At 35.8% G+C, this 26,111-nt stretch overlaps 1 protein-coding gene across 1 annotated transcript in view; it reads left to right on the top strand.

Moving 5' to 3' along the window:
- Positions 1 to 26,111, top strand: part of VWA8 (von Willebrand factor A domain containing 8) — a 179,625-nt gene that overhangs the window by 125,803 nt on the left and 27,711 nt on the right. The window contains exons 30-37 of the mRNA XM_015633778.3: positions 810 to 926; positions 1,391 to 1,455; positions 1,555 to 1,680; positions 2,310 to 2,419; positions 4,455 to 4,609; positions 6,355 to 6,556; positions 12,957 to 13,038; positions 14,992 to 15,196. Coding sequence (XP_015489264.1) covers positions 810 to 926; positions 1,391 to 1,455; positions 1,555 to 1,680; positions 2,310 to 2,419; positions 4,455 to 4,609; positions 6,355 to 6,556; positions 12,957 to 13,038; positions 14,992 to 15,196 — 1,062 coding nt within the window. The remainder of the gene's footprint in view (positions 1 to 809; positions 927 to 1,390; positions 1,456 to 1,554; positions 1,681 to 2,309; positions 2,420 to 4,454; positions 4,610 to 6,354; positions 6,557 to 12,956; positions 13,039 to 14,991; positions 15,197 to 26,111) is intronic.

Raw genomic sequence — 26,111 nt, 5'->3', positions numbered from 1 at the left:
GCCCTGACTGACTATTGTCTTGAATTCTTAGTTAAACACATTAGGAGCAGCTTTAGTACTTTGCAAAAAGATGTCTAAAAAGCTCACATCATTTGATAGCATGTGTTGACCCTTGGGCATCAAGTGACAAATGAGAAATCTGAAGTTCAAAATTTAGCACACCATTTTTTCATGTGATACGTGGAGATTTGCACCATCCCATCTGCTTCTGGGTCTCCATCCTTTTGAGTCATCCTGCTGTCCTCCAACAGCTGTCCTACATCTGACACTAAAAGTTGTCAGAGTGCAGGTCACAGAAGGATTGTCACACCCTGGGATATTTGATAGGCTTCACAGTATCAGAGGTATGAACTTGGAAAGAAAGTACTAAGCCATTTCTTCTTTCACCAGTTTGTCACCTTTAGTGGGACTTAAGCAATAGGTGAAATAGAAATTTGTTAAGAAAACATAAAAAATGAAATTAAATATTTTAGTGACTTGATAGAACTAATCACTTATCTGTAGCTGCATCTTGGACATGTAAACCATACTAGTCCAGTTCCTAGAGAACTGGAAATGAATGTGAGATGTATAGATAAAATGCCGTGGAAAAACTGTAGTATCATTCCAACCCTTGCATGTATTTAACCTCTTTAATTGAGTTTCTCTATGAAATGGACCAAGAGAATCCAGCTTACATTTTGCAACAAAAGCTAGATCATCTTTTCAAAATTACCTAAGTGGCTCAAGTTGCAAATTTGCTTCAGATAGATTTGTTGTAGTCTCTTAAATGAACTTTCGATGTACATGGATCTGCTTTTCATTTATAGAGCAATGTTGTGTTGTTGCTGGATACAAGAAGCAGTGCCCTTCGCCGTCTTTTGCTCTCACCAGATGCTCAAGACACTCCTAAGAGAACATCTTGGTGGAACAATAAAGAAGAGATGGTGAGGAATAGTACCTGCCCCTATTATACTAAGTTTTTTTTAAAAGCAAATGTCAGTATTGGAAAAACTGGATCATTAATTTTTTTCTGGTTTTACGCCCATTCATTTAATTTTTTACTCTTATGTATGTTTAAATGTCTTACACAAAAAAGAGCACTATTATGGACTATTGAGATAAAAAATATAAGTGAAGATATTTGTCTTTTAAATATCCCATTTTTAGGGCTAGAACTGGAAATAATGGAATATTTTTTACGATGAATTATGTCCAAAATAATGAACTCAGTTATGATACAATCTATGACTAGGAACAAGGCAAGCTAGATAGCATTCTGAGAAGTAATTAAAGCTGTGGATTCTTTTAAATAAAGGAACAAAAACTAGTACACTTTCAGAAGAGTCAGGGAAACTCTCTGGGACAAATCTAACAAACACTAATTGTCCTATGATGTATTTTTATACAGAGCAACTACAAAATGTGCCGAGAGTTTTCACACAAAAACTGGCTTGTGTTCTACAAAGAAAGAGGGTGAGAGTAAATTATATCCTTGTATAAAATTGATTTCTATCAGATCTCCTTGTGTATATCCCTATCTGATTACTCTTTTCTCGGCTTCCAATTTTATAGAAACCACCTTATTGTACTGGATGTATTGGAGGGTCAAACCCACACCATCTCACTTCCAATCAGTCTGAAATCTGTTTTCCTGGTGGCTGAAGACCGGTGGCTCTTGGTGGAAAACGAAACAAATAAGTTAGTTCAGCCTAGTTTTCTTGATGGCATTATTTGTTGTTTGTGTCTTGTTTGTGTTCAGAAGTTTCTCTCCTGGTCTCAAACTTGGTTTTTCCTGTTTGTGAAACTGATTAAACTCAAAAAGTGGGTGTTCAAGATGCAGATTTGCTGTGGTGAAAATGCAGGTAGACTTTTAGAGTAGGAAATGAAGAGGATATGCCAGCCTCTGAAAGTCTAGACTAGCTTTGATCATATGCATATTAATATTAATTTTACTGATGTGATACTGATCTTTAGAAATGAGAATGTTGGTGAACCTATATCTGGAAATACAGACATGTTGTCCAGAGTTAGCACCTGCTTCCTTTATTCTCATGGTCACATGAAAGAAATGTTACTCTGCTGTCTCATTTTTATAAATGCACAGCAAATGAAAGTGTGTAAATAGTTACCAGAAGACAAATCTGCACTTGCTGGCCTACCCTTTCCTATCTCATAGATGTTTGGGAAATGATATTTAGTTTTAGCAAAAGGTGTTGATAGCCTTGTTTATATAAATGTAGAATGTTTTCACTGTTTCAGAAGATAAAAGTCCTTGTTTAGAGTGACAAGTTTAATCAGGAATTACTATAAATGTGTATCTTTCACAGGAAATTTCTTTTAACCAAGCGTGCCCATATGGAAGCTCAGGACAGTGAGGTTTGCCAGCTGCATGCATTGAGTGAAGAGCCAGCTGACATGGGATTTGGCTTAACAACAGGTACTGAATGCAAGCTTGGCTGGTTCCTTTTTTTTTTTTTTTTTTTTTTTTTTGTTATTTTTGTCATTTTTGTTTGCAGCTGCACAAACAAGACTTTTTAAAGGTCTGAGTAACCATCTCTCTGATTCTGTTTTTTCCTCCTTATCATGTTTGGTTAATAATAACAACTTTTCTCAAGGCATGGCACATTCCATGCTCAGACTTCAAGTTGTTTGAATAAAGCATTTTTGTTTCATTGTAGCATTCAAGACCCTCAGTCATGGACTTTCAGCAAACAGACAAACACGTTGAATGGAAAAGGAAGCAAGATAACTAGGCAGGAATTAGAACAGGAATAGAAGGGAACAAATATCCTAATGATTCCAGGCTGTAAGCTCCTGCAGGTCTGCTACTTACATTCAGATGAGCTAGAAAACATTTCCCACCCCTTAGAAAAATACAAGCCACCTACTGTTAAAACAGAAGTCACAGTTTCTGTAGTTCTGTTGATAGTGTGTAGGAGGCCATTGGGGCCATCACATTTGCATTAAAAAATAGGGGGAATTTGATCAGTAAAATTCCCAGATGGTGCTAGGTATTGAGGCATGTCTTTGTTACACAGTACAGCAAAAATCTGCAGTGGTCATCATTCTGCCTGTCTATTGAATATCTATCTTGAAATCTGATAGCATTTTCAACCCTGAGCATTTGATTGCAGTGCACAAAATCTTTAGTCTATTTTGTTTAATAAGACTGGAAGTACACATGTGCATCCCACCTAAGAGTTCATAGATTTTGGTCATTATATATCAGAGACATAGGAAACAGACAGAGAAACCACTTTATATCTCTTAAAGAAGGAACAAGTTTTGTTCTGGTTCTTGTGGCTAGCATAAGTAAGAAAAATGAGATTAACACAGTGTAAACATGGTAAGATAAAATGTTATTGACAAATTATAGGGCTTCATTTACATAAACAGCAACCAGGTGGATACCAAAAACTAACCATAGCCTAAATATCTAGAATCCTTTTTAACTCTAGTACAGTTTACTCTACCAACTTATCAAGCACTATCAGAGTACAGTAGTTTCTTTCCTCCCACTACCGTATTTAGAAACGATGCTGGAGTATCATTCCTCAAATGGATAGAAATGTTATTATAATTTTCAGTCTCAAAGTATTTGTGGGCAGTTGATTGCTGCATGCTTTCTGTGTTATTTTTATCCTTTGTTATCTTGTTTCTTCTCTTCCAATCTGAAATGTTATCATATCCCCTGTCCACCTTTTTCCAAATAATCCAGCAAACTCCAAATGTAACATCTTCAGCCTGTCATTGTTCTTTGAGGCAGAATCTGTCACAGGAGAACTAAAAAAAGGTAGACCAGTGTGGGTTTACTGCTGACCCAGACCATTTATGCTTTGAGGGAGGAAAGATTTTTCTCCCACTGCCATGTAAACAAGATAGTCTTGTGCCCATCAAAGTGGAAACAGTGCAGAACTAAAGATAGCAGGTTCTGACTGTTGGTAATTTGAGGCAAGGTAAAGGGCTCTCACAGATGCACAGAATAAAATTCAGTTTTTCTTAGCTTAAAGACAAAGAATACCAGACCATTATTTAAGAGAAATGCATTACAAACAACGTTATTTAAATTGCAAAGACAGCAAGAGAGTCACTAAGAAATGTCACATTGACACTGTCCAAACCTATATTTTGCCTTTAGGTGCATTTGCATTATAACTGTTTTCAATGTGATCACATGCTGTTCTGTTCTATTCCATAGGCTTCCTGCCTCATTTGTACAGTAGAGGGCAAAATTAAGTGGTATAAGCAACTGCAAAGCTACTATTTCCTGATTTTAAGTACCTGACTTTACAAAAATAGGATTACTTCTTTCTCCTCTGTGTTATAGTATAGTATAATCAGATCTGCTTTTCAGTAATTTTATGCTCAAAGTAATAGTCAGTGTTCAGCGCTCAGCACTCTTACAGTTAATATTGTTTCCTATTTCACATCTGGATATAATGACTTTCATTTTGTTTAATTTTCCTATTTAGTGTCAGAATTGTGCGTGCCTCATGCAGTTTCAACTGACCAGCTATCTTCAGAAAACCTCAGTGCAGCTGTGGGACAAAAGATCAGCTCCCCCAACAGGATCTTCTCAGATGAGCATAATTATGCTACTATTGTTATTGGTTTCCCAGACCTCTTGGTAAATACTCAGCATTATTGTACAATGAAATAATATGGTCTCATTTATTCTGTAACCCGTTAAGTACCTGTTTACCAAATGATTTGGAAGAAGAAGGGAATTGACAGCAAAGGACAAATTCATGTGGTGTACACTATTTGTTATGGTAATCTAATCTAGAGGGTTGTCGGTGGTTTTTTTAGGTAATAAGAAATGGGACAATACAATGTCTAGCACAGACAAAATTCATTTTTGGTGAGCTCTGCTCAGTGCTGGCTGGAGTAATATTTTTTAAATCATGTGTTTTTACAGTTATTTAATTAAGCATAGCCTCTGAAAAAAAGGATATCAGTATAATTTTGAACTGTTCAGTGTGAACTTCTTGCCCAGTGTGCAGCAGGTAGCAAGACTAGATTGAGGAAAAAGAAAAAAAAAAATACAGAAAATTATAGCAAAACTAAAAAGCTCCTTCACTACTGAATAATGTAGTAGCTAAGTGTAAATACTGCATATATGTGTGCTCACTGCCATGACAGAGCTAGAAAAGAACCAGAAAAGAAAGTGAAACTTAGCATTCTAATGACTAGGGCTGTTGCAAGGGGTAAAGGCAAACACAGGGAAAATACAGGTATGTTTAATTCTTTGGACTTTTTTTATATTTGCCGCCTAATGGTATGTAAAAAGATAGTGATTATAGAATAACTAATTTTATGTCATGTTTATTTGATAAACAGGGGCAAATTCAAAAGTGTAACTATTAACAGACATGAACTTTGGGAAAGCCAAATGACAGAAGAAAATTCTTTGCGAATTGCAAAATGATTCAAAAATATGTTTTTGTCAATAAGAAAGTCTTTGCAATTAGCTTTTGAGTTTTCCTTGGTTTGATTTTATACTACCAGGTGGTTTATACAAGCTTTTCATATTACTTACAATAGATGTGAGTTAATTGCTGGAAAAGGGAGGTGGTCTAGAGGAGGGAGTACTAAAGAAGCTGCACACCTCAATACTAACACACCAAAGCGGGTGGTGAAGCATATTTGGCTCTGCCTGATTCATCTTTCCTCTTGCATGTTTTAGATATCCATGTGAATTTCAAACGGGTAATGCTAAGGGTGGATGTAAGAATGATGGGGAAAAACTTCATTTTCAGTGTTTAGTGCTGGTGGTGTAGGTGTTTAGCATGAACAAGGTATCTGAGCTCCTATTTGTAATAGTAGTTCTCAGTTTACCAAACACTAAGACCTTCAAGATGATTTTTTTTCACCAGGCTTTTCCAGCCATAGTGGGAGATTAAGCCACTGGCTTTCATGTGGAGGCCTACATTTAAATCTCTGAACCTGGAGCTAAGTCCCAGCCTTATTAGCTTTTAATTTATTACTGAAATATCTGTTTGCATTTATCTGTATTAGTGGATACCTAACAGTTGTTTACATAGTTTGGTTCCAAATTATGTTATTCCAATGCTTTCTGCTCCTGGTTCAATTAAAAAAAAAAAAAAAAAAAAAAAAGTTGATTCAACTTCAGATTTTCAGAGCAACTTGATGCCTAAAACTCATGTAGATGGTCTCTTGGTTTTCATCCCTATAGGAGTTTTTGATGACAAAATAGTCCAGGTCATTCCTTGTCATGTGGTAGCATAAGAAGTAACCACAAGAGCCACATTCAATTCAAAATTAAATGAGAAGTGGAACTTTTCAAGAAGTGTTTGTTCTTAGATTTAATAATAGTAAGGTTTTCTTCAGTAGACACCTTCTCTTTTTCAGTCTCCCAGTGAAGTGTATAGCTGGAAAAGAAACTCCTCTCTAAGTCACAAACGTGCTTCTCCTTCTGATCCACTTTATTATGGAGCCCAGAGGAAAACAGGAGCTGCAAAACAAACCAATTGTGTTACTTTATTGGCTTCTAATCAAATAGTCCGAATTTTAGCACCCGGAGATGTGCCTCTGAAAGACATTTATCCAAAAGGTAAGAGGTTCATATACTTGTGCTGCAACATACTTGTTTTTTGTTTTGTGATCTGCTATCACTCATTAATTTTTCCAGAATGTTCTTAAATAGTCACAGAGCAAGTATTTGAAAAGGAATGAGTGTAGTTGCACTTAGTTTTAAAATTATTTGAATCTTATTAGCATGCTGAATTATACTTCTGAGGAATTAACAGGGTATCTACACTATGGATATCTCAGTAGATGGGATTTCCCTCTGTCTGCAGGGGAAACCCAGTAATAGAATATGATCATTCCAGTTGAGCAGTTGGTCTTCACCAGTATTTCTAGCTTCTGCTCAGCCTCACACAGAAATGCAATGATAAACCTGTTGTATGACTAACTCAGAATTCTATCTCCAGCAGGGAAAATAAGAGAGATTATTTTGGGAATGCATGTGAGCCTGTCCACTTTCCCTTCATACTTTCTCAATATTTGCACTTGTTTTGCTGGGGATGTTGCAGAGGACATCACTGCCTCAGGCTTTAAATCTCCTTTTATGGAGATTTGTTGTCCACAAGTTTTTTCGTGTCTCTTTGAACCTGTGCCCTTCCACAGCAAACTCACAAGTTCATGATTTTTTGTGATCAACTGATCTCCTACCAGACTTATCAGGTGCCCCTAATTCTAGCATTGCAGGCTTGAGAGAGTTACAGTTCTGCATTCAACTTAACCATCACTTTCATGACTTGGCAAACTTCAGTCACTCCTGCCTTCTCTCCAAATTGAAGAGACCCAGACTATTTAGTTCTTCTCCTGTCCAAGAGAATGTTGCATGAATGACGTTGACATGCAGCAAAACCATCCTCCGTTCTGACGCTAATAAAGCAGGTGTAGACTATAGGTCTTCAGACTTTTTTATGCTGCCACACCCAGCTTTCTGTTATCATTATAGCTTCAGCTTCTTCAAGCAATAACAAAAAATGTACTAATTAGTGCTAAATAACAGCATTTGTGAGTTTTGCGTTAATTACCTTTAGGAACTCCAAAGTTTACTTAATAAAATGCCCAAAATATTTGTGTATGGTAGAATGGCTTGATTTCATCAGCACAAGAAGCTATTCCTGATTTAGTCTCTGTGTGAACTCTCTGTCCTAGAATAAACATTTTATTCCAAATTAACTCAAACAGAATGAATGATCTAATCTGCTTGTCCTCATTTAGCACAGATCAACTTCCCTATGTAGAGAAACCCTTTATTTATTACCAAGAGGATAAAACATTTACTTGACTAAAAAAGCCAAGTCAAGTATATCAACAAGGTAGAAAATTTCAGTTACCTCCTTTTATAATTGAGGGAAAGATTACCTCTTTAAAAGATTAAACTTAATAAAATTAGTTGGAGTAAGAATCTTGGAACTAATTATACAACTTCAGGCTGTGTAATCTCTTAGTTTATAAACTGCAGAAGGGTCAGCCTGGCTCACTTTTTTTTCAGGCCTTCACAGAAATAATAAAAAAAAATCTGAATCTGAAGTAGATGTTTTAGAAGGTAAATCTTCTGAGCTTTTGTTAAAATTAGTTTACTAATTTGGGAGTGAGGTATCTTCCCTTCCCTTCCAAATGATAACTAAATTGAGATCTTGACTGCTATTTCTAAAAGCCTTTTAAGTTGCTGGGTTATGTAACACCTTGTATTGCTAGGTTATTATAATTAAAAACCAGGGGACATTCTTCATGAATCCAGGGTACTAGTAACATGAGCATTATCAGCCTGAGAATTGGCTTCTGTCTGACTAAGCAGTTTTATTTTTTCTCTACTGTGTTGAAATATATGAATGGGGGTTGATAGCTTTAAATGTATAGAAAATTGTATGAGGTTTGTACAGTGCTTCATGGCAATTTAAGTTGAAAGATTTCATGCCTTGAAGATCTTGATCATTGGTTTTTCTTTACTGGGCGATGTTTGAATTCATGAATTACAAAGACTAACTGAACTGTGTTTAATATAACCTTACTGATTCAATTAAATAGGACCTGAGCAAGATTATAAGTTTTCTGTACCGTAGCCTTTTTCAGGACTTTTTCAAGACATTTCCATTTATTAGTTAATGGCTGGATTTTCTAGTGGAGGAGAAGCTATGAGGGAAATCCTATGGCAACCTGTGCTACTCAGCATGTCATGAAAAAAGTTAAAAAATTAACACTGAGGTAACAGTGCTGATGATAATGGTTATTATTCATGGTAGGAAGGATTTACCATGAAGAATTACAAGAAGGACTACAATTCTGAATGCAGTAGAAATAACAGGTGAAAATCAGTATAGATAAATATATGGAGGAAGAAAAAATCCTAATTCTACATTAAAAAAGATGGGTATGATGAAAACATCTTAGAAGCATTATTTTGCTGTCGTGATAGATAGTTTCATTAAGACAGCAGTTCAAAGCTCAGTAGTACTTGAAAAAAGCAAATCAAGTGTTAAGAATTACTAGGGAAGAAACAGAAAAAAGCAGAGAACCTCTTTGTGCTGTTGTACAAAGCTGTCCTTAACACTGTTCGGTTTTGGTCCTCTTTCTCAAGTTGGGAGAAGGCTGAACTAGGATGAGTTCAGAAAAAGACAATATGGATGAGCAAGATCACACTGGCCAATCCTCCAATGTGTGAAGACAAGATCAGAGAAGGACATATGGTAGAGTTCTACAAAAATATGTATGGCATGGAGATGTGGAGAAAAACAACAATTTTGCCATCATTACCAGAGTTAGGGAGCAACTAATGAAGCTATTAGGAGATTCATCAAAACAAACAAGACAGAGTTCTTTATAGGGTGCTGCCCTGTGAAACAGCTTCCCAAAGGATGTTGTGAATGCTGAAATGTGGATCCAAAAGAAAACTGGACAAACTCCTGGAAAGTTAACTAAATACACAGATATATGATACATAGACACCAGATTCAGTTTAAGAAGCCCCTAGATTGGAACTGGTTGGTGATTCATGGAAAATGCTATGTACACTTGTCTGTTCTCACACATTTCAAGTGTCTAACTACTCTTGGAGACAGGATACAAGATTAGAAGGACCTAGTATTGCCCTTGTTATGGCACGAATGAAAAATATTTCCAAGTGAAAAAGGGAAGATAGAAAAAGAGAAGCATGCATCTTTGTGCTCACTTGGAAGGTGAGATAATAAGGTAGTAGCCCTTATGATGCCCATTTGAGATTATGTTCATACAACCTTCTCTGCTGGGCTGTTGTTTCTTCTGGAGTTTGCCTCTCAGTCTCACTAATTGACTCGCTATTTGATTGAATTCATGTTTAACTGCTACCAGTTGCTACTTAACAGTCTTGGTCCCTTGTAATTCAGTGCTGCTTATTCCTAATTGTGCTCCATTGTTTCTGTATTGGAAACCCATAGTTACTTACCTATGAAAGCTGCATTCTTCCCTGGGAGATGGTAAAGTGAAGCAGAGGCATCCTGCTACATGAAATCAAGTATGTGTCAGTCCTTGAAGTTCTTACACTATTGTCTTCTGTTGCCTTTGAGAAGGTGTTTTATATTTTTTATTTTGTTTCCATATCTATCAGATTTTCTTTCCTATCTTCTTGGACAACTGGTCAATTCTGGCATACAGCCCTCCATTTCTATTAATAATTCCAAGTACTCAGCCAAACTCTTGCATACTCTGATATGTATTACTGAAGCTGTTCCAGGAACAATAAGCAGAGAAATAATTGCCTATATGTTTTATTGGAACTGTAAACCAAATCATAATTATATTTGAAAAGAAATTATAACAAGTAATAATTTCCCCAAAGACTGCCAAATAGATGTATGGACACAAACTATAAACTCAGACAAGCGATCATGGCAAAATCCAGCAAAGAAGAATTAATGTTTATTCTAAAAAAAAAGACTGTAGAGATGAGGCACTGCTTAAGATCAAATATTTACTTTGGTTCTCAGCACTTTCTATAGATGAACATAAAGTAACAGCGTATTACTGAGTGTGCATCTCTGTGAGTATGACAGTAACTGGAACAACATGTAGTGTAACACACAATTTTACCAAAATAGTCTTGGCACATCATCTGGTCCACCTGTTTACATAAGGACAGGATGACACATGTAGTCTCTTAACTGGTATTTGTCAAACAATTGGCCTATTGCATTGCTTCATTCTCCTTGTATTAAGAGAAGCTTTCCGTGGTATCCATCTTTTCTTTCTCTAAACAAGACTGAATACTTCATGTCACCTTCACTCAGGATAATATTGCTCTCTTTATAATGATCTTCTCTGTAGGATTGGATATGTTTTTTTAAATACCCTCTGTTTAGACAAAAAAAAAATAAAAAATCCTTGCATTTGTCCTTAGACCCCATCTGTTCTGACCACCTTGTCATCCTCAGGACTATTTCATATCACAGAATCACGGAATGGGTAAGATTGGAAGGGACCACTTGAGGTCATCTGATCCAATCTCCTGTTCAGCAGGGTCCTCTAGAATATGTTACTCAGGATTGTGTCCAAACAGTTCCTATCCAGGGGAGGAAACTCTACAACCTCTCTGGGCATCCAGTTACAGTGCTCAGTCACAATCACACTAAAGATTTTTCTCATGTTCAGGTGCAACTTTCTGTGCATTATTTTCTATCTGTTGCCTCTTGCCCTGTTGCTTGGCACCACAAAGCAGAGTCTGGTCCCTCCTCTAACACCCTCTCTTTAGATACTGACAGACATTGCTGAGGTCCCTTCTCAGTTTTCTTTTCTTGAGGCTGAGCAGGCCCTGGTCCCTCAGCCTTTACTCATAAGAGAGTCGCTCCAATCTCCTGATCGTCTTCATAGCCCTCCACTGGACCCACTCTGGGAGCTCCATGTCTCCCTTGTACTGAGGAGCCCAGAACTAAGCATGGTACCTGTTTTCCTTTAAGTTTGATGTCTGGAGCTGTGCAGAGCTGTTCTTCTCCGTCAGGTTTTGGTAGAAGAAGAACAAGCTGTACTTCTTCATGTCTGATGCTCATGTTTCATTATCAAGATTCTTGACCGCAGGTCTGGGGCCTAGCCAGCAGTTTTTGTGCAGCATTTAAACATTTGATTGCCTTTTTGTATGCTTCCTACTCTGCCATCCTTTTTCTGTTTATTGTCTTTAATTTGTTTGCTTTATGTCCTTTCTCTAATTTATTCACTTAATTTGTAATTCTTATCCCACAGTTCCACCTTTTCTAGTTCAGTATCTGTCCTTGTTCTAGATCTTCATCATAATTTTTAATGTGTATCTTGTTCTTCGTTACTAACAAAAGAGAGCATATTTTAAAACAGCAACAAAATCTAGGGGAAACCAAAAGTGGTCTTTGGCCCACAAACCTGCATTTTTCCAGAGCTTTTTCCCCTGTTTCTGATGTTCCCATTTTTATGAAGATGAGTAAAGTCAATACATGTGCTACTGTAGGCATGTATACTATAGATATATAAATCCATTGGATATGCATAAAGTGCTGCTGTTATTCTGTATGCTACTTTGAGTATTAGATCTCTTTATGCCGCTGATCTTACTGGTCTTTTCTGTGTGTGCTCTATGAAAGCATCAGCACTTCTACAGGTAAGGTCAGATGCCTTCATTTCAAGGAGGTGAAAGACACATTGTTTCAGATGAAAACCTCAACTTGCTTTTATCTTGTGACAATGACATTTTGTATCCACACTGAGCAGTGTGTTTCAGGCTGTGGTTTCTTTTCTGAAAAACTGTCTCAATTTTCTCCATGCAGATTAAAGTCAGCTCCTAACTGGAAGCCGCTTCTGAGCCAGGCACCATGTACTCATAAATTGGCAAAAGCCAGCGTAGGCATACAAACACAGATTTATTTCTGAAGGAAGGACCATATATTAGCTGTATTAATTAAACTGTCCATAAACAGAATACTTAATGCTTGATATTATAGGGTCTATAAATTATTAAACCTTTGCATACTGAGAATCTGCCTTGAAAAAGAGTGGTTCAGTTTCAGGGAAGAGTGTTTAGCTTAGTATTATTGAGAAGTCTTCAAGTGGAAATCATAAACACAATGTTTTGAAATGTTCCCCAATATGCTTTTAAAGTCAAATATACAACTGACATTATCTTTAGTGACAGATCAAAGCAGTGAGTTAGGTATTGCCATAAAGCTTGAATAGTGCTTTTGTGAGCAGAGCTATATTTGTGTGTGATTTTGACATTTGCCATACAAATACATTGTTCTTTTGTAACTGACTGTCTGATTACTCACTATGGTAATAATAAAACAATTCCTTATTTGCAAGTTATATTCCTGTATTGAATATGAAAGCTTATCATTTTCTGACAGGTACTGTATAATAAAATGTTTAAATTTAATCTGCTAAATGTGAATGCAATAACCAGTTAATCATGCAGCTGGAAAATAACATTTGTTTGTTTTCAGATGTCACTCCTCCACCAGCTTCTGGATACTTGGAAGTAACAGATCTTAATTCAAAGAAAATCAAATACATTGCAATTCCTAGGTAACTGTTTTTATTGATTAGAGCACGGTCATCTTAGAGGAAGAGCAAAGAGAATTTAGTGTCTATTATTACTTCAGTATAAGCAAATATTTCCTTTGATATGGAAAGTAAAACTAATTCATACCTAGTGTAAAATTATGCAAAAATCGCAGTATATTTTTGTCAACATTATTTATGTGTTTTACTAGGTAATGCTGATGAAAATGTAGCAATTAATTAGTAAATATGAAAGGTAGCTTTATCTTCTGACTGTCATTCCCTTTGTTCCTTCCCCCTCTTCCACCCACTTTATTCTCAACTCTTCTTCATTTGCAGTCTTTATTTTCTTTTTCTTTTTCTCAGTCTTTAGGATCTGAGAAAGGCAAAATGATCCAGTGCTAGGTCTTAGGAAACTGGAAATAGAGTTCTGGTCCAACATAAAGTTCACTTTAAAAATAGCCTGAGCTTTTCTGTGGTTGTCCCTTTGGAAGGTATATATTCCCAAGTATCTTGCATGATACACAAGTATCTTGTATGATAAATTAAAATAGCCAGATTCTATGGCTTCTGTTTGGTTTTAACATCTGTCTCTCACAAATTTAGAGAGTATTTGCAAATGTTTTATTGTATAAAGATATATTTCGGTCCCAAATTGTCATTTTCTTCTGTAATAATAATAATAAACATTTTTGTTTTAAATTGCACTCTCTCCACTTTGCATGTTTAAGTAGTACCTGTATGAGACTCACACATGAAATTTTTTTTTTTTATACTATTTTCTCAATGTTGATTTGGACAGTACTTATTTAAATTCATCCTGGTTCATTAATAATCTGGGGGAAAATTTAATTAATAGACAATTATTTTTGCACTGTTCACCATTTATAATTGGTCCATTGGCCTACATTTTACACAGTCATTCAAAAATGAATGACATTACCTTAAAAATAGTAAGGAATTACTTTATTTTTCAGTAATTTATTTTTCAGATTTTATAGTAGATTACAGAAATTAAAAAGCTGTATTTCAACATTAGGACCCTTAAGCTAGCAATAGGATTTAAACTGTGTATGGCAGATCTGAGCAGACGTCCAGATTTAAAAATGTACTTCTGTAAGAGCTGATGAGTAAAGTAAGTTTTCATCATATATGTATGAATAGTTCTCTGTTAAAATCTAACAGCCTTTCTTCCTTCTGACAAAACTAGCTTGGTCAAATGCTGAGATAACTCTTTCTGTTGAGTTAGTACATGGTGGTTTCAGTCATAGGTAGAAGCATATGTGTTGCTCCTTATATTTTTAAAAAATTATTAATTTTGCCATTAGTGCAGGTTGTCAAGTCATTTATGCATGTAATTAATAGTACTGACAAATGCATAGATTCTTCCGTACACTCTCTAAATTTCCCTTCTCATTATGTACTTATTAGGCCCTGTCTTTCAGCAGGAAATTTTTGTCAGCAAGCTGACTCTTTAAAAAACTTCTATAATTCTCTGTACATAAAGCTTGTAACATTGTTAAAGAGTATTTAAATCTTAATATTTTACACTAGAGAAAGGTGTAACTCTAAGTTGATGGAAATGTATTTTCCTCAGTGCTCAGATCATAGTTTCTCTATTTCTTTTTTAGTTTTATATTTTTCTGTAGTATTTCTACGTTTTTTGTATTCTTATTAGTTTTCTTCCTAAAGACAGACTACTTTTAGGTAGATCAGCTACAGCAGTGTATCTACAGCAGTGTTTTTGGGAACATATTGCCCTTCAGTCTGGTCTTTTATATTGCTTCTTATACATTCAGGTGTCTTTTGGTTATGTCCAGTTTCAGTAGGTGGAAAGATTCAGATAAAATAGTGGGTCTGCAGGGCTTGGTTATAGTCTCAGATGAAATGAGGGTGTAATTTCATTTAATTGTCACCTTAACTGAAGAAATTTTAATTGCAGCTTCAAGAAAAATCACATTAATTCTTGTTTTTCAGGTCACAATCTCTCTCTCCGTATACATCTTGGCTCTCCAAGATCTCAGATGCTGATGCCTTGCTGGCACCGCTGGGCAAAGTAGGTTTGGTTACTGTGGACATGGGAGGAGGTGTGAGGCTTTGGGAGACTGGGCTGGAAAGCCTCCAGCAGTCACTGCAGGATTGGAGGAACATGATTGGCCAAGAAGATGGTCGTCCTGTGCAGGTAGGACTTCTCAAAGCTGAACTGGAAAACATAACAAAATGAGCTATAGAAGAGTTTTCAGCTGGGAAAGGAGTTGAGGGGAGAGCTGTGTTGAAAAACACTGTGAAATAGAAGTACACCTGTGAGAAAAATTTAATAGACTTCTTCCCTGAAAAAAAGAGGCACAGTAGCTTAATTTAAAAACATTTTGTAACCCTGTAATTATGGTGACTGACAGACTCTTTGTCTTACGCTGTTTGTATTTTTGCCAAATTCCAGTGCAATTAAATGCAAATAAATTCTTTATCTCCTACTGATATTTAACTGTAACTTTCAGAATGTAGAATAATGAAATTAATTTTTAAGAAAATTATATACTTTTCAAGAGTTCAAGTTCTTGGAAAAAAAAAATTGAGTTTTACTTTGAAAAAGAAACTTGAAACCTAGGTGAAAAATGCCTTGAATTCACAGTAGAGCCTTTGGCTATTCTTGATGGATATTCTTGATATTTCCCAGCTGAGCAGAGTTGCAAGGTTCTCCATACAGCCATGTTGTCATGTGGAATGTTTAGGTAGATGCTGAGAATACATAGCATATGCATGTATGGTGTGTGTGCATGTATGTGTGTATATACGAGTGTTAATGTACTGGCCAATACGTGTGGTCACCAGTGCAACACAGAGGGAACATTCAGGACTGTTCAGTTGCATCTTTCATTAGAATGGGAAAACAGAATGAGTATTCTTAATTAGATCTCTCTCTGGTTTTGGTTGGGTTTTTTTGTGAATTAGATATACTAGGCCAAAACATCTTTTACTTTCTTTTCCCACTCTTAGCTCCCTTTCTGCAAGACATTCGGTGGTTACAGAGACTTGGGCAAGAACTGAGGTGTTCTTGTTACAGGACCTCAGCAAATGCCATTCATGAAAGTCATGAGAAAAAGACCTTTGTGCTCGATACTTGTGGCTTTGTCAGTGCCATGGTCGTTGCCAGTGCAGTAGCACTAGCACCATCTTATGGTCAGATATAGCCAGTTTACACCAGCCCAGGGAGTTTGACTAGTTTTAATAGTTATTTTTTTCCTTTCTCCTTTTTTTTTTTTTTTTTTAATAATTTGTTATTTTATTCAGCAATATTACTGTATTGTCAATAATAGCCAACAAATTATTAGACAATACTGGTTTGGAAAGTACACACCGTAAGAAAATTTAAGTCAATTAACTAGAAATCTCGAGTAGCCATTTTAAAGAAGACTAAGAAGCTTTCCCACAGTCACAAAGCAGTTTTCAAAAGCTGTTGAAGGCTTTCTCTCCACTGACAGCCTGCCTCACTAGTAGGCATACTCCAGGGTACAGTCTCCTTAGAATATGTTTCTTTTCTCCTGTGTCAAACCAGTGGCTTGTCAGAACTGAAATAACATGCTCTTTGATTTGTTCTAAAGGGCTGGAACAAAGCCTCCTATGTGATATTCTGAATTGCATGATTATCACTAACTTCTGTTTCCCTGCTTTACTTTTTTGCTTTGCTTTGAATAGAAAGATAACAAGACCTAAGAAGCTTTGTTTACACTGGCATTGCAGAGCAATAAGAAATAAATTAGATCCTTAATTTTATGTAATCTCAAATAAGATAATAGATATGTAGCTGCTGTGTAAACTCTGTACTTTGCTGATTGGATATGATGGCCTTCACCTTTCCTACTTAATTTCTCAGTAGGCCTAGACATAAAAGCAGTACTTTATTAAGGCATTCTTTTCTGGAAATGAAAGGATCCTATTACCTTAAAAATACGTTCATGTAGCTTTCTTGTGTAATTGAACATAGAAAAAACATGTCTCCTGATCCAGGGTCAATTACTTTGCTAAGAATGCTGCAGCTAAGTATTTCCTGATACCTGTTTTTGCAAAATTGGACATGTTTTGTAGACATGTATTGATCTGATCTTTCAAGTGTATAAAAATGACCTCCTTTTGTGTAATGTTTTGTGCGCATGCTCATGTTAAGTAATTTGGAGTCTAATGAGGTTTCTCTAGTTCTTCGACTAAACCCATAATTTCCAATCATCTTGTAGCAGAAACTCACTTTAAGAGAATTGTCAGTGTTACACCCACCTACCTTCAATTACCCCTTCCCTTAAAACTGCCATCGCTGCATCCCACAAAACTGCCACAGGCTTAGCAAAGCTTATTATCCCTTCGTGTGATGTTCTTAGACCATGACCTGTGTTTATGTGGTTGGGAACCACTGACCTGCAGAAGCACACACAATCTCTTTGAATTTTTCTGACCCTTTAGAGAAAAAAACATTAAAGGTCATTCAATACAAATATAGTTTCAAAGAACTGGAATCAAATCTTCCACCAGGCTTTGGATGGAACTATTGGTACTATCTTTCTGGGCTGCATTTTTGCTTTCACAGACGTGTTAGCTCTGAGAAGGAGGCTGGATATACATAAGCAATGAAACAGAGGAAAACAAACAGCTGTTCCACTTGTAATCAGTAATTAGGCTCCCTTGATAAAATTTGTGGCAATCTTCAAAACAGTCAACATTTGTTTTGTATTGTTGATGTACTCAGCAGAGTAGAAACTGCTGAAGTCTTGAGGCTTCACTAAATTAGTTTATCAAAATATAGTATGTGTTTACAAAAGCTGGCATTTATACAGTCAGGTCAGGATTTTTTGTCATTTATTGAAGTTTTAAACTCAAAATAATACTACAGTATTCTGGAATTATTAAATTGGAGTGTCCAAAATATAAAATCTTGACAAAATACTGTATTTCCTAAAGGTGTGAACTCTACTCCAAAAACCATTGACTTTTTTCACTGTTTGGTGTCTCTGACAAAAATTTCCCTTCATTATCAAATACCTGAAGAGAATTTGAAAAACAATTTCTTTTTAAATCTTGCCCTAAAAGTTTCATGGCAATAGGAAGACACTGATAAGCTTATGTTACTTTTTTCATTCAAGGGTTATTGATGGAAATTAAATAGAACACTGATTACATTCTGATATAGTTCAGATATTGTCTTTAAGTAAGCATTATTTAGTGGTATGTCTCATTTAGATAAAGTACGATGCTTTGATAAAAATAATTAAAAGATGCATCATTTAGAGGTATTTCAATAGATGTTAAGGAATTTATCTGTGATTATTAGCAAAAAGATTTAGTTCTGTATTCACTTAATGTTTTCCTGCTGTAAACTGTTGTCCAAAATGTTTCATGTTATGTACTCGGAATTGTTTTCAGAAGTCCCAGGACATACCCAGACCTGTAGAGTGCATAAAAATGTACTTAGTCAAAGATTGCAAAAGCTTTGTCATCTCGTTTATGCTTATATATATCTGAATTCTAAATCGAATTCATAACATTTTTTTGAAATCCAGGTGTAGTTTTGGTCTAGGTAATATCACCATGCAAAGTGACATGCTGAAGCTGAAGATACTCTTGTTTCAGTACCAAGATCTTCTAAATAAGTGATCTAATTGATTAAAAAAATAATAATTCTTGTAAGCTAAGACTTTTTAGGGGTTTATTCGGGTGAGGGATTTTTTTGTGTCTGTTGTTTAATATATTTGTGGAACCTGCAGTAGTTATATCATCTCCTACATGCATGAAGTGTGTTTTTGAATTTGCAGTAGTGCCTTCTGTTTGTGGCTATGTATAAGGGCCTAATGAGTCAAGTAGTTGTGATTACAACTATTTTTGTTTCCTATGGACTGTTCTCTCTCATTTTCAGTATAGGAAGCCTTCCTCATAAACATTCGGGTACTTAGTTAGAAATTAATTCATATTTACATCTAAGTGAATAGTCAGCAAGAAAAAAAAAAGAGACTTAATTCCATTTTCCTGTCATTCTACTGTCCTAAAACAAGGTCACAATTTCCTGGTACATCCCAGATCTTAAAGGTCAAGGCCTGCTTGTTCTACAGTACTCTTCTTCTTCAAGGATGGATATTGCTTATTTCTCTTTGGTCTCTGACAGAGCCCCACTGTAACATAAGTGTTCTGTGTAATGTGTGTTTTTCCTCAGAAACTTAAAAAGCTGAAACATTTGACTCAGGTCATGTCTTCTATAACCCTAGGAAACACAGTTTTGTTTCTTAGATGATTCAGGTTCAGCCAATATGGTGTCAAGATCATATAGTGTAGGACTGAGCAGAGCAAAGATACAGTACATGTGAATTGAGTGTGCACCAGCTGTTTAAAAATAGATAAAGTACATTTAGCCATGAGCAAGTGCATGTGCTGTGTAGAACCTGAATAATACAACATCTACATCATGCCAGCTCTCTAGTCTGAAGACTGATGGGCAACACTCAGCTTAAAAAATTACATACTTCTTTGTAGGTGTGTCAATCCAAAGGAAGTGTGTGAGAGAGACACTGACACCTTAGTATGAAACCAGGCCCTTCCAAAGAAAAGGATCAGCCTGGAAACATTTTCTTACATTTTTTCCTCACTTTGCTTTTGTGACTTCACCTGACATAAAGGTTGAACTGGAGTCAAAGTTGAGTACATTCCTGGAGTATTCATAATGCAAAAAATCTTACATTTACTGTTAAAGTTAAAAGAAACCAATCACATTAAATTAGGTGAGGGTGTGCAAATGCAGCTGAGTGTGTGTATCTTATGTATTGACACACAGGTACATGTATATATCTGCACACACACACACACACAGAGGTGCTCATTTTTTTTTTCCTGTTGTCCTACCTCGACACTGGTTCTCTTGAATTAGAATTACCTGAAAAGATCATCATGACTTGACTTGTAGTCAGTCCCACAGGGACTGTATTTCATAATGAGCAAGAATTGAAAGTCAATTTGGATAATGATCGTCTTATTCCCTTCCTTGAATAGTCTCATTTATCCCATTTGTATTCCATGCAGCTAATCATGTAGAACTCTACATTAAGTATTCACCCCTTAAGTGAACTTATATTTTTCTATTTTATTGAGTACATCCTTTTTTTCTCTTGTTTTTTTCTGAAGCTGTACTTTAAAGTTCAGGTTAATGCAAGTCCACCTGATGATATTTATTTTTTTAGGTTGGATGTTTATCTAAAGAATAATTAGTTCAGGATTTTCAGTGATTACAGCTTGCTTATGTTTACTGCTCAGAATCTACTTTAATCTATACAGATAATTTGGGGGTTTTCTCCCTTTTTAAAAAGTGACATTGTACTTTATAACGTAACAAAAATCCAGCCTTTTCCTGATGTTAAGACTGAGCTGGGAAAAGCTGCAGTTCTTTAATCGAGACAAAAGCATGACCTTTAGCAAGAGTGGCCGGTTCTTCTCCCCGCTACCCTCCCGCTTGCCATTTTCTACTTTGCACCAAGCAGTCTTTCTGACCACACGAGGGCATCAGTGGGCTAGTCACAGTCATTTCCTTCAGCTTTTCAATACTTTCAGTGCAAACCCCAAGAATTACGAGAAATACATCGAGTGGAGTGTTACTGTAAGTTTGGAATAACCATATGATGGCATTCAGCAGACCTGCACAGTATCCTGAAAATCTTGAAATACTGCAGATTGCAGAGTTATCTAGTCAGTAGGTGGATTCCAAGGTATAGTTTGATAGCATTTCCAGTTCTGAGATCCATGAGCCCCAAATCCATAGTTTAGGTCTGTGACCTCTTCCTGGACCGTATTATTTATTCAGCTGAGGACTAGCAGCTGTGTACCAGCCCTTGAATGAAGGCGTCTGAGTATGGGGAAACATGAGACTGGAAAGCTGTGAACTCACAGAGCTAAATAAATGCATATCTCTACAAGCATTGACGGGATAAAGCAACTCAGATAAAGATCATTGGTTCTCTGTCAGACACCTTTTCTATAAATTTTCTCAGCTTGGATGAGGCCCTTATACAGAAGCAGTGTACAAACACGTCTAAAATACATTATCTTTCCTAAGGAGATCTTCCAGTCTAATTAGAGCAAATGGACAAAAAGGAGGGAAATAACCTTAACTTTCTGTTAGAGCAGACTGATCCAGCACAAAAGTCCCTTTTCTTCCTCTAACCTTTCTGTGGAAGCCCAAAGTTCTCAGGGAGAAAATATTATTACCTCAACACACTTTTTTGAAGATCTCAAGAAGTCTGCAGCAGTGCACATTGCTGACATAAAGGTTGGAGCTCCTAACACCAGTGAAATCCTGCTGTCCCAGGAAGACAAATGTATACTAATAATTATGTCTTTAAGAAAGTGATTCCCTGATTAGTGAAAGGTCAAACATAGGGAAAATTAAAATAATCTGATATGTTTCAGTAATACAAATTCTAAGAGGCTTTCCTTTAGAAAATAAAACAGTGTAGTAGATATTAAAAAACTTCTGCCTCTGCTTCTTAAGGGTAGTGTTGACAAGGTCCTAGGTATACAGAAAATCAGGCTTTTCTCCTTCTGCATATAATTTTTTTCAACTTTCTTTTTACCCTATGGTTTTCAGTCTGGACTATTCCAAGCTGAAATATTGTGTTCACTTATCCAATCTTTCTAGCTGTTGATTATTCACACTACTCCAGAAGAAACCAAATTAGTGTTTTCTGAGTTCATTGATCTAGGAGGTATGTAGTAGTCATGACTAAGCTAGATATTATCTGTCTCCTCTGATAATATTTCATAGTGGGTTAGAATACTAAAAAGATGATGACTTAACATCTTAGAGTTGAACAGAATTGACTAGGGAATTTTTATTAAAGACAGAGGAAAAATGGACTTTACATAGGTGCTTACATAACAGAAGATCCATTAGATGGTATAAATCTTATTACTATATTTAGTTTTCCAGCTTTTAAGCCACACAGTGAATATTTGTGGGCAAAATATTCTAATGCATCTGCTGTGTAGAGTTTTTGAGTTGGTTCTTAAGTGACAGGATTTATTTCAAAAAAGAGCCCAAAAAAGCAGCATTTTGTAAAGTGTGTTTGTTTTTTAGTTGGTGTATATAAATTTCATTTGTAAGTCAGATACAGCTTTTTCTAAGTTTCACTCCAAATCTCCACCTCTTCCCCATCCAGATTCACTTTTCTAAAATGTCATCAGTTATGATGCTTTCAACAATTCTGGTATTCGAGACAAAAGCTTAATGCCTGCATGAATTTTAAATGCTACTTTTAGAATTAAATGTTCACAGGAGTCAGATGATGCATGAAGCTTCATTAGCTCAGTTTGAACTCTTGCAAAGTTTTACAGACAAGATAGAAAATCAAAATGAAGTCAAATGAAAAAAATAAAATATATTTAAAGTTTCGTACTGCAGTGCGATAAACGTTTTTTTCATTTCAGGATACCATTGAAGAAACAGAATTCATATCACACATTTTTATTGTCTTGTCTAAGACTGAATATCTTTTCTGTGGAAAAATTATTAGTGGACTCAGTTTTGTGCTGTTGTTGTGAACAGAAATTATGCTATTAATTTTTAGTATGTAAGAAAAAGCTGCACATTCTATGATACAAGTGAACAAAATAGAAGCCATTAGAGGGGGTTTTGCCTGTTTATGCCTTTCTCTCACTAGTTGGTGTAAGATTATTACACCAATTATTATTAGATTATAAAAATTTTTCTTTCTCTCTTTAGTAGAATCAGTTTCACGGTAGAGTTTAAAGCCGCAATGGAACAGGCAGGTTAGCCTGTGATCTCCCTGATGTGGAGCTTCTTTGCTTTTTGAGAATGTAATGCATATATTCATGCTGCTGATAAAGAATGTGTTAGAATGTATGTTCTTGTGACCTGTTAAATGCAGCCTAGAATAATATTGAGGGTTTAAGGTTGGAGTAGCTCAGGAATAAAAGAAAAGCAATTATTTTGTTTCAGGGAAACATCAATCTTTTGCACATCTGCAGAAGTACATTCTGCATTCCATGGAATACATTTCCTAATCCTTTGTGCCACTGTGGGATGGATTACTTAATGCATTTTTCACATGGAATACAGTTGTGTTTCGTTAAATCTTTTTTCATAATAATGTATAAGACTGAAAGCATGTTTTGTATTGATTTTGATAAAGAAATTACCATCTCCCAAATCACCCATAGGGCAAAAATCTACAAAGTTTTCCCTTCTTCTCCTGCAGTATTCTTCTGATACATGCTCAATCTTTGTCTACAGCACATGATAAAGTGAGCTAAAATACTTTAACTTAGTAGTCTTTCTAGTAGGTTTATATTCATATAACTAATATTTTACAGCAATAATTTAGTGCCTCCTATGCAAAGTAACCCATATTCTTCACTGACTGGAAACTGTCCTGTTTAATACGTTTTATGTTAATGAAAAGGCAAAATATCAGATTAACTCTTTCCTTCCACATCTCAGACATGTTTTGATAAGAGCAGATATATTCTCATTTGGATCTTGAAAGAGTTGTTTCCTTTATGATAAAAAAAATGTAAATGAAGAATGGGATCTTGCCAGCCTACATCTGCCTACTTTCCAGGACTGTCTAATCTTGCAACTAATTAAGCTAATGCATGCTTTCTTAATTTACATTGAACTAAGCACCTGAATTGTATGAATTTTATTCTACCTCAAATCTTAGTGCAGACATTCTTTTCCCTATTCTCTTCTGATCAACAGTAAAAAACAACTAGTAATGCAGTATTATCACTAATAGTAGAATATGTGCTTGTGAAAACAATATTTGGTACCCTAAAATTTTCTTTTTAAATATTTTCCTCCATAAATATTCTTTACATCTGTAAATACTGCAGCTGTGTTCCTGTTTGCTTGTATAATTTTATGCATTTATTCAGTTGTGACACATGAAATCATGCTGGTTGCATCTTTAGTATTTGTGTCCTATGTGGAATGATCCAGTGAATGCTGAAAAGAGCTTAGTAGAGAGGTTGATTACTTGTCACCACATGCAACAAGGAGGAATTCCATTTATTTCTATTATGAAGATGGAAAAGCCTGTAAGGAATGCCCAGCTCTGCTTAAACATTCCCAAAAGGATAAGAAATACTTGATTTGGGGAGGTTTGAAGAATGGAAATATAGACTATTTTTAAAGTAAAAATTTAATCTCTTTACACCTTCAGGATGTTAGCCTGGAATCAAAGTGGGTTTTTCTGTTTTTTCTACCTTTCTGTACTACCTGGAGTATTAAAATAAGCATTGTGTTTTATGTGAGAGAATTAGATATGAGTTCACTCTGTCAGGGCCACAGGTAATTAAAACTAAGAGGTGAAAGGTCTGCTCCCCTGTACATGAGGCAGCTCACTCCCATTGGAAACCAGAGTTTCTTTGCCATTCCTGAGGCAGAAACTTGCTTTTGTTGCTGTGAGCCCCACAAAGGAGCTTTCTGGCAAGCAATCCTGAATGGGAGGCACTGACACCTCCTGTGCCCTTCAGGAATTTTAATGAAGTTAACCCTGTCAGGATACAAAAGTAAACTGCTTTATTTAAAGACCATCCACTCTCTGGCCAATTTGCAGTGTTGCAGTGTCAGTTACAGGGCAGGATGGCAGGAATATCTACAACCAAAAAAATTATCTGCATCCCAGTCAGCATTAAGGAAAAAGCCCTTCACATTTTACTGGAAGCTGTCACTTGTTGATTACTTTTCTACTCAAAGCTGGAAATATGTTCAAGCTTGTCTGACATCTGCTTACAAATTCTAAAAGATATTTCCTAACCTGTAATCATGAATTCTCTTTCTGCCAGCAGCTAAATCTGAGTACATGTTCTGACCCTTGTTTTAGAGAGTCAGCTTTTTACACAACTAGAGGTTTGGACACTGAAAGCTATTGGCTCAATCTCTTGCATAAAGCTGCCAGGAATAAAAATTTCAAGTGGGACAAGACAGAAGGAGATGAAATTCCCTCTCTTTCCCTGTTTTCACAATAAATACAACTTGAGGAATTTTAGTCTTTAGTTAGTTGTAACAGACTTGAAGAATAAAGAGCTGATGTATGACTTAAAATACTTGGTTGTTAATACTCTAAAACATGAATGACTGGATAATAGATCTACCGAAATATTAATTTCAGCTGACTTTGCTAAGTCTCTTTTACTTATTATACTGGATACTATTATAAACATGTTTATAATAGGGCTATTATACATTCAATGGAGATGTACTTGCTAAGATACAGAAGTGCACAGTTGTCCTGCTTGTGACTCTTACTTAAATGGTGAATCTTCTTTTTAAAGATTTTTTTTTCTTCTCAGTTTTGCTGCAGTGTAGGATTAAGATTACTGGATGCTAAAATGTCACTAAGGTCACCTGCACGAAATCAGATGAAGCTAAATTTGATAATGCTTTTGGTCAGTTTTATTCAGAGAGCCAGAGAGATTTTTTTGCAATGCATTAGAAAAAAACTAATTGTGAAATCAAAAGGGAAATACTGTATTGTGAAAATAACTCATATGTTAGAATGAAATATGGATATGCATGGAACATCAATAATTTTAATAATAGAGTACAGCTTCTGTCTATATAATTCCCACGCTTTTATTGTGGGTTATTTTCTAATGGGTTCATGCAAGCTCTTTTCTTCCCATAGCTGTGACAGTGTCTTGTGGGGGCAATTCACAGTGTATCTGGGTCAGCTGTGTGATCCTCAACAAATACAGCCTCTGTCTCTTACTGAGGGATTACAAAAGTGTCAAAAGTATGCCAGTGCTTCTTACTCTCCAGGGGTTAATGTTATTAAATTAGATGAATTCACATCAGAATTCAATAAAATTCAATTCCACATTTACTTAACTGGCATGAATGTGATTCTACATCCACTTCCAAAATAGTTAAAATTTGTTTAGTACACAATATACCATAGTTTGTCTGACCAGCTGAAGTCTAGACAAAACTACCAGCCTTTGACTCATCTTCACAGTGGCCACTATTACAGATTGGTGTGTTTAATGTCTGTTTGGCATAAATGTGGCAGAGATGTGAAACACTTGGTTTCTCTGTGTTGTTGAGA

This window comes from Parus major, chromosome 1, assembly GCF_001522545.3.
Source record: "Parus major isolate Abel chromosome 1, Parus_major1.1, whole genome shotgun sequence".
Classification (NCBI taxonomy): Eukaryota; Metazoa; Chordata; class Aves; order Passeriformes; family Paridae; genus Parus; species Parus major.
Note: the sequence above shows the minus strand (reverse complement) of the source record. Positions and strands in the feature narration are given on the sequence as shown.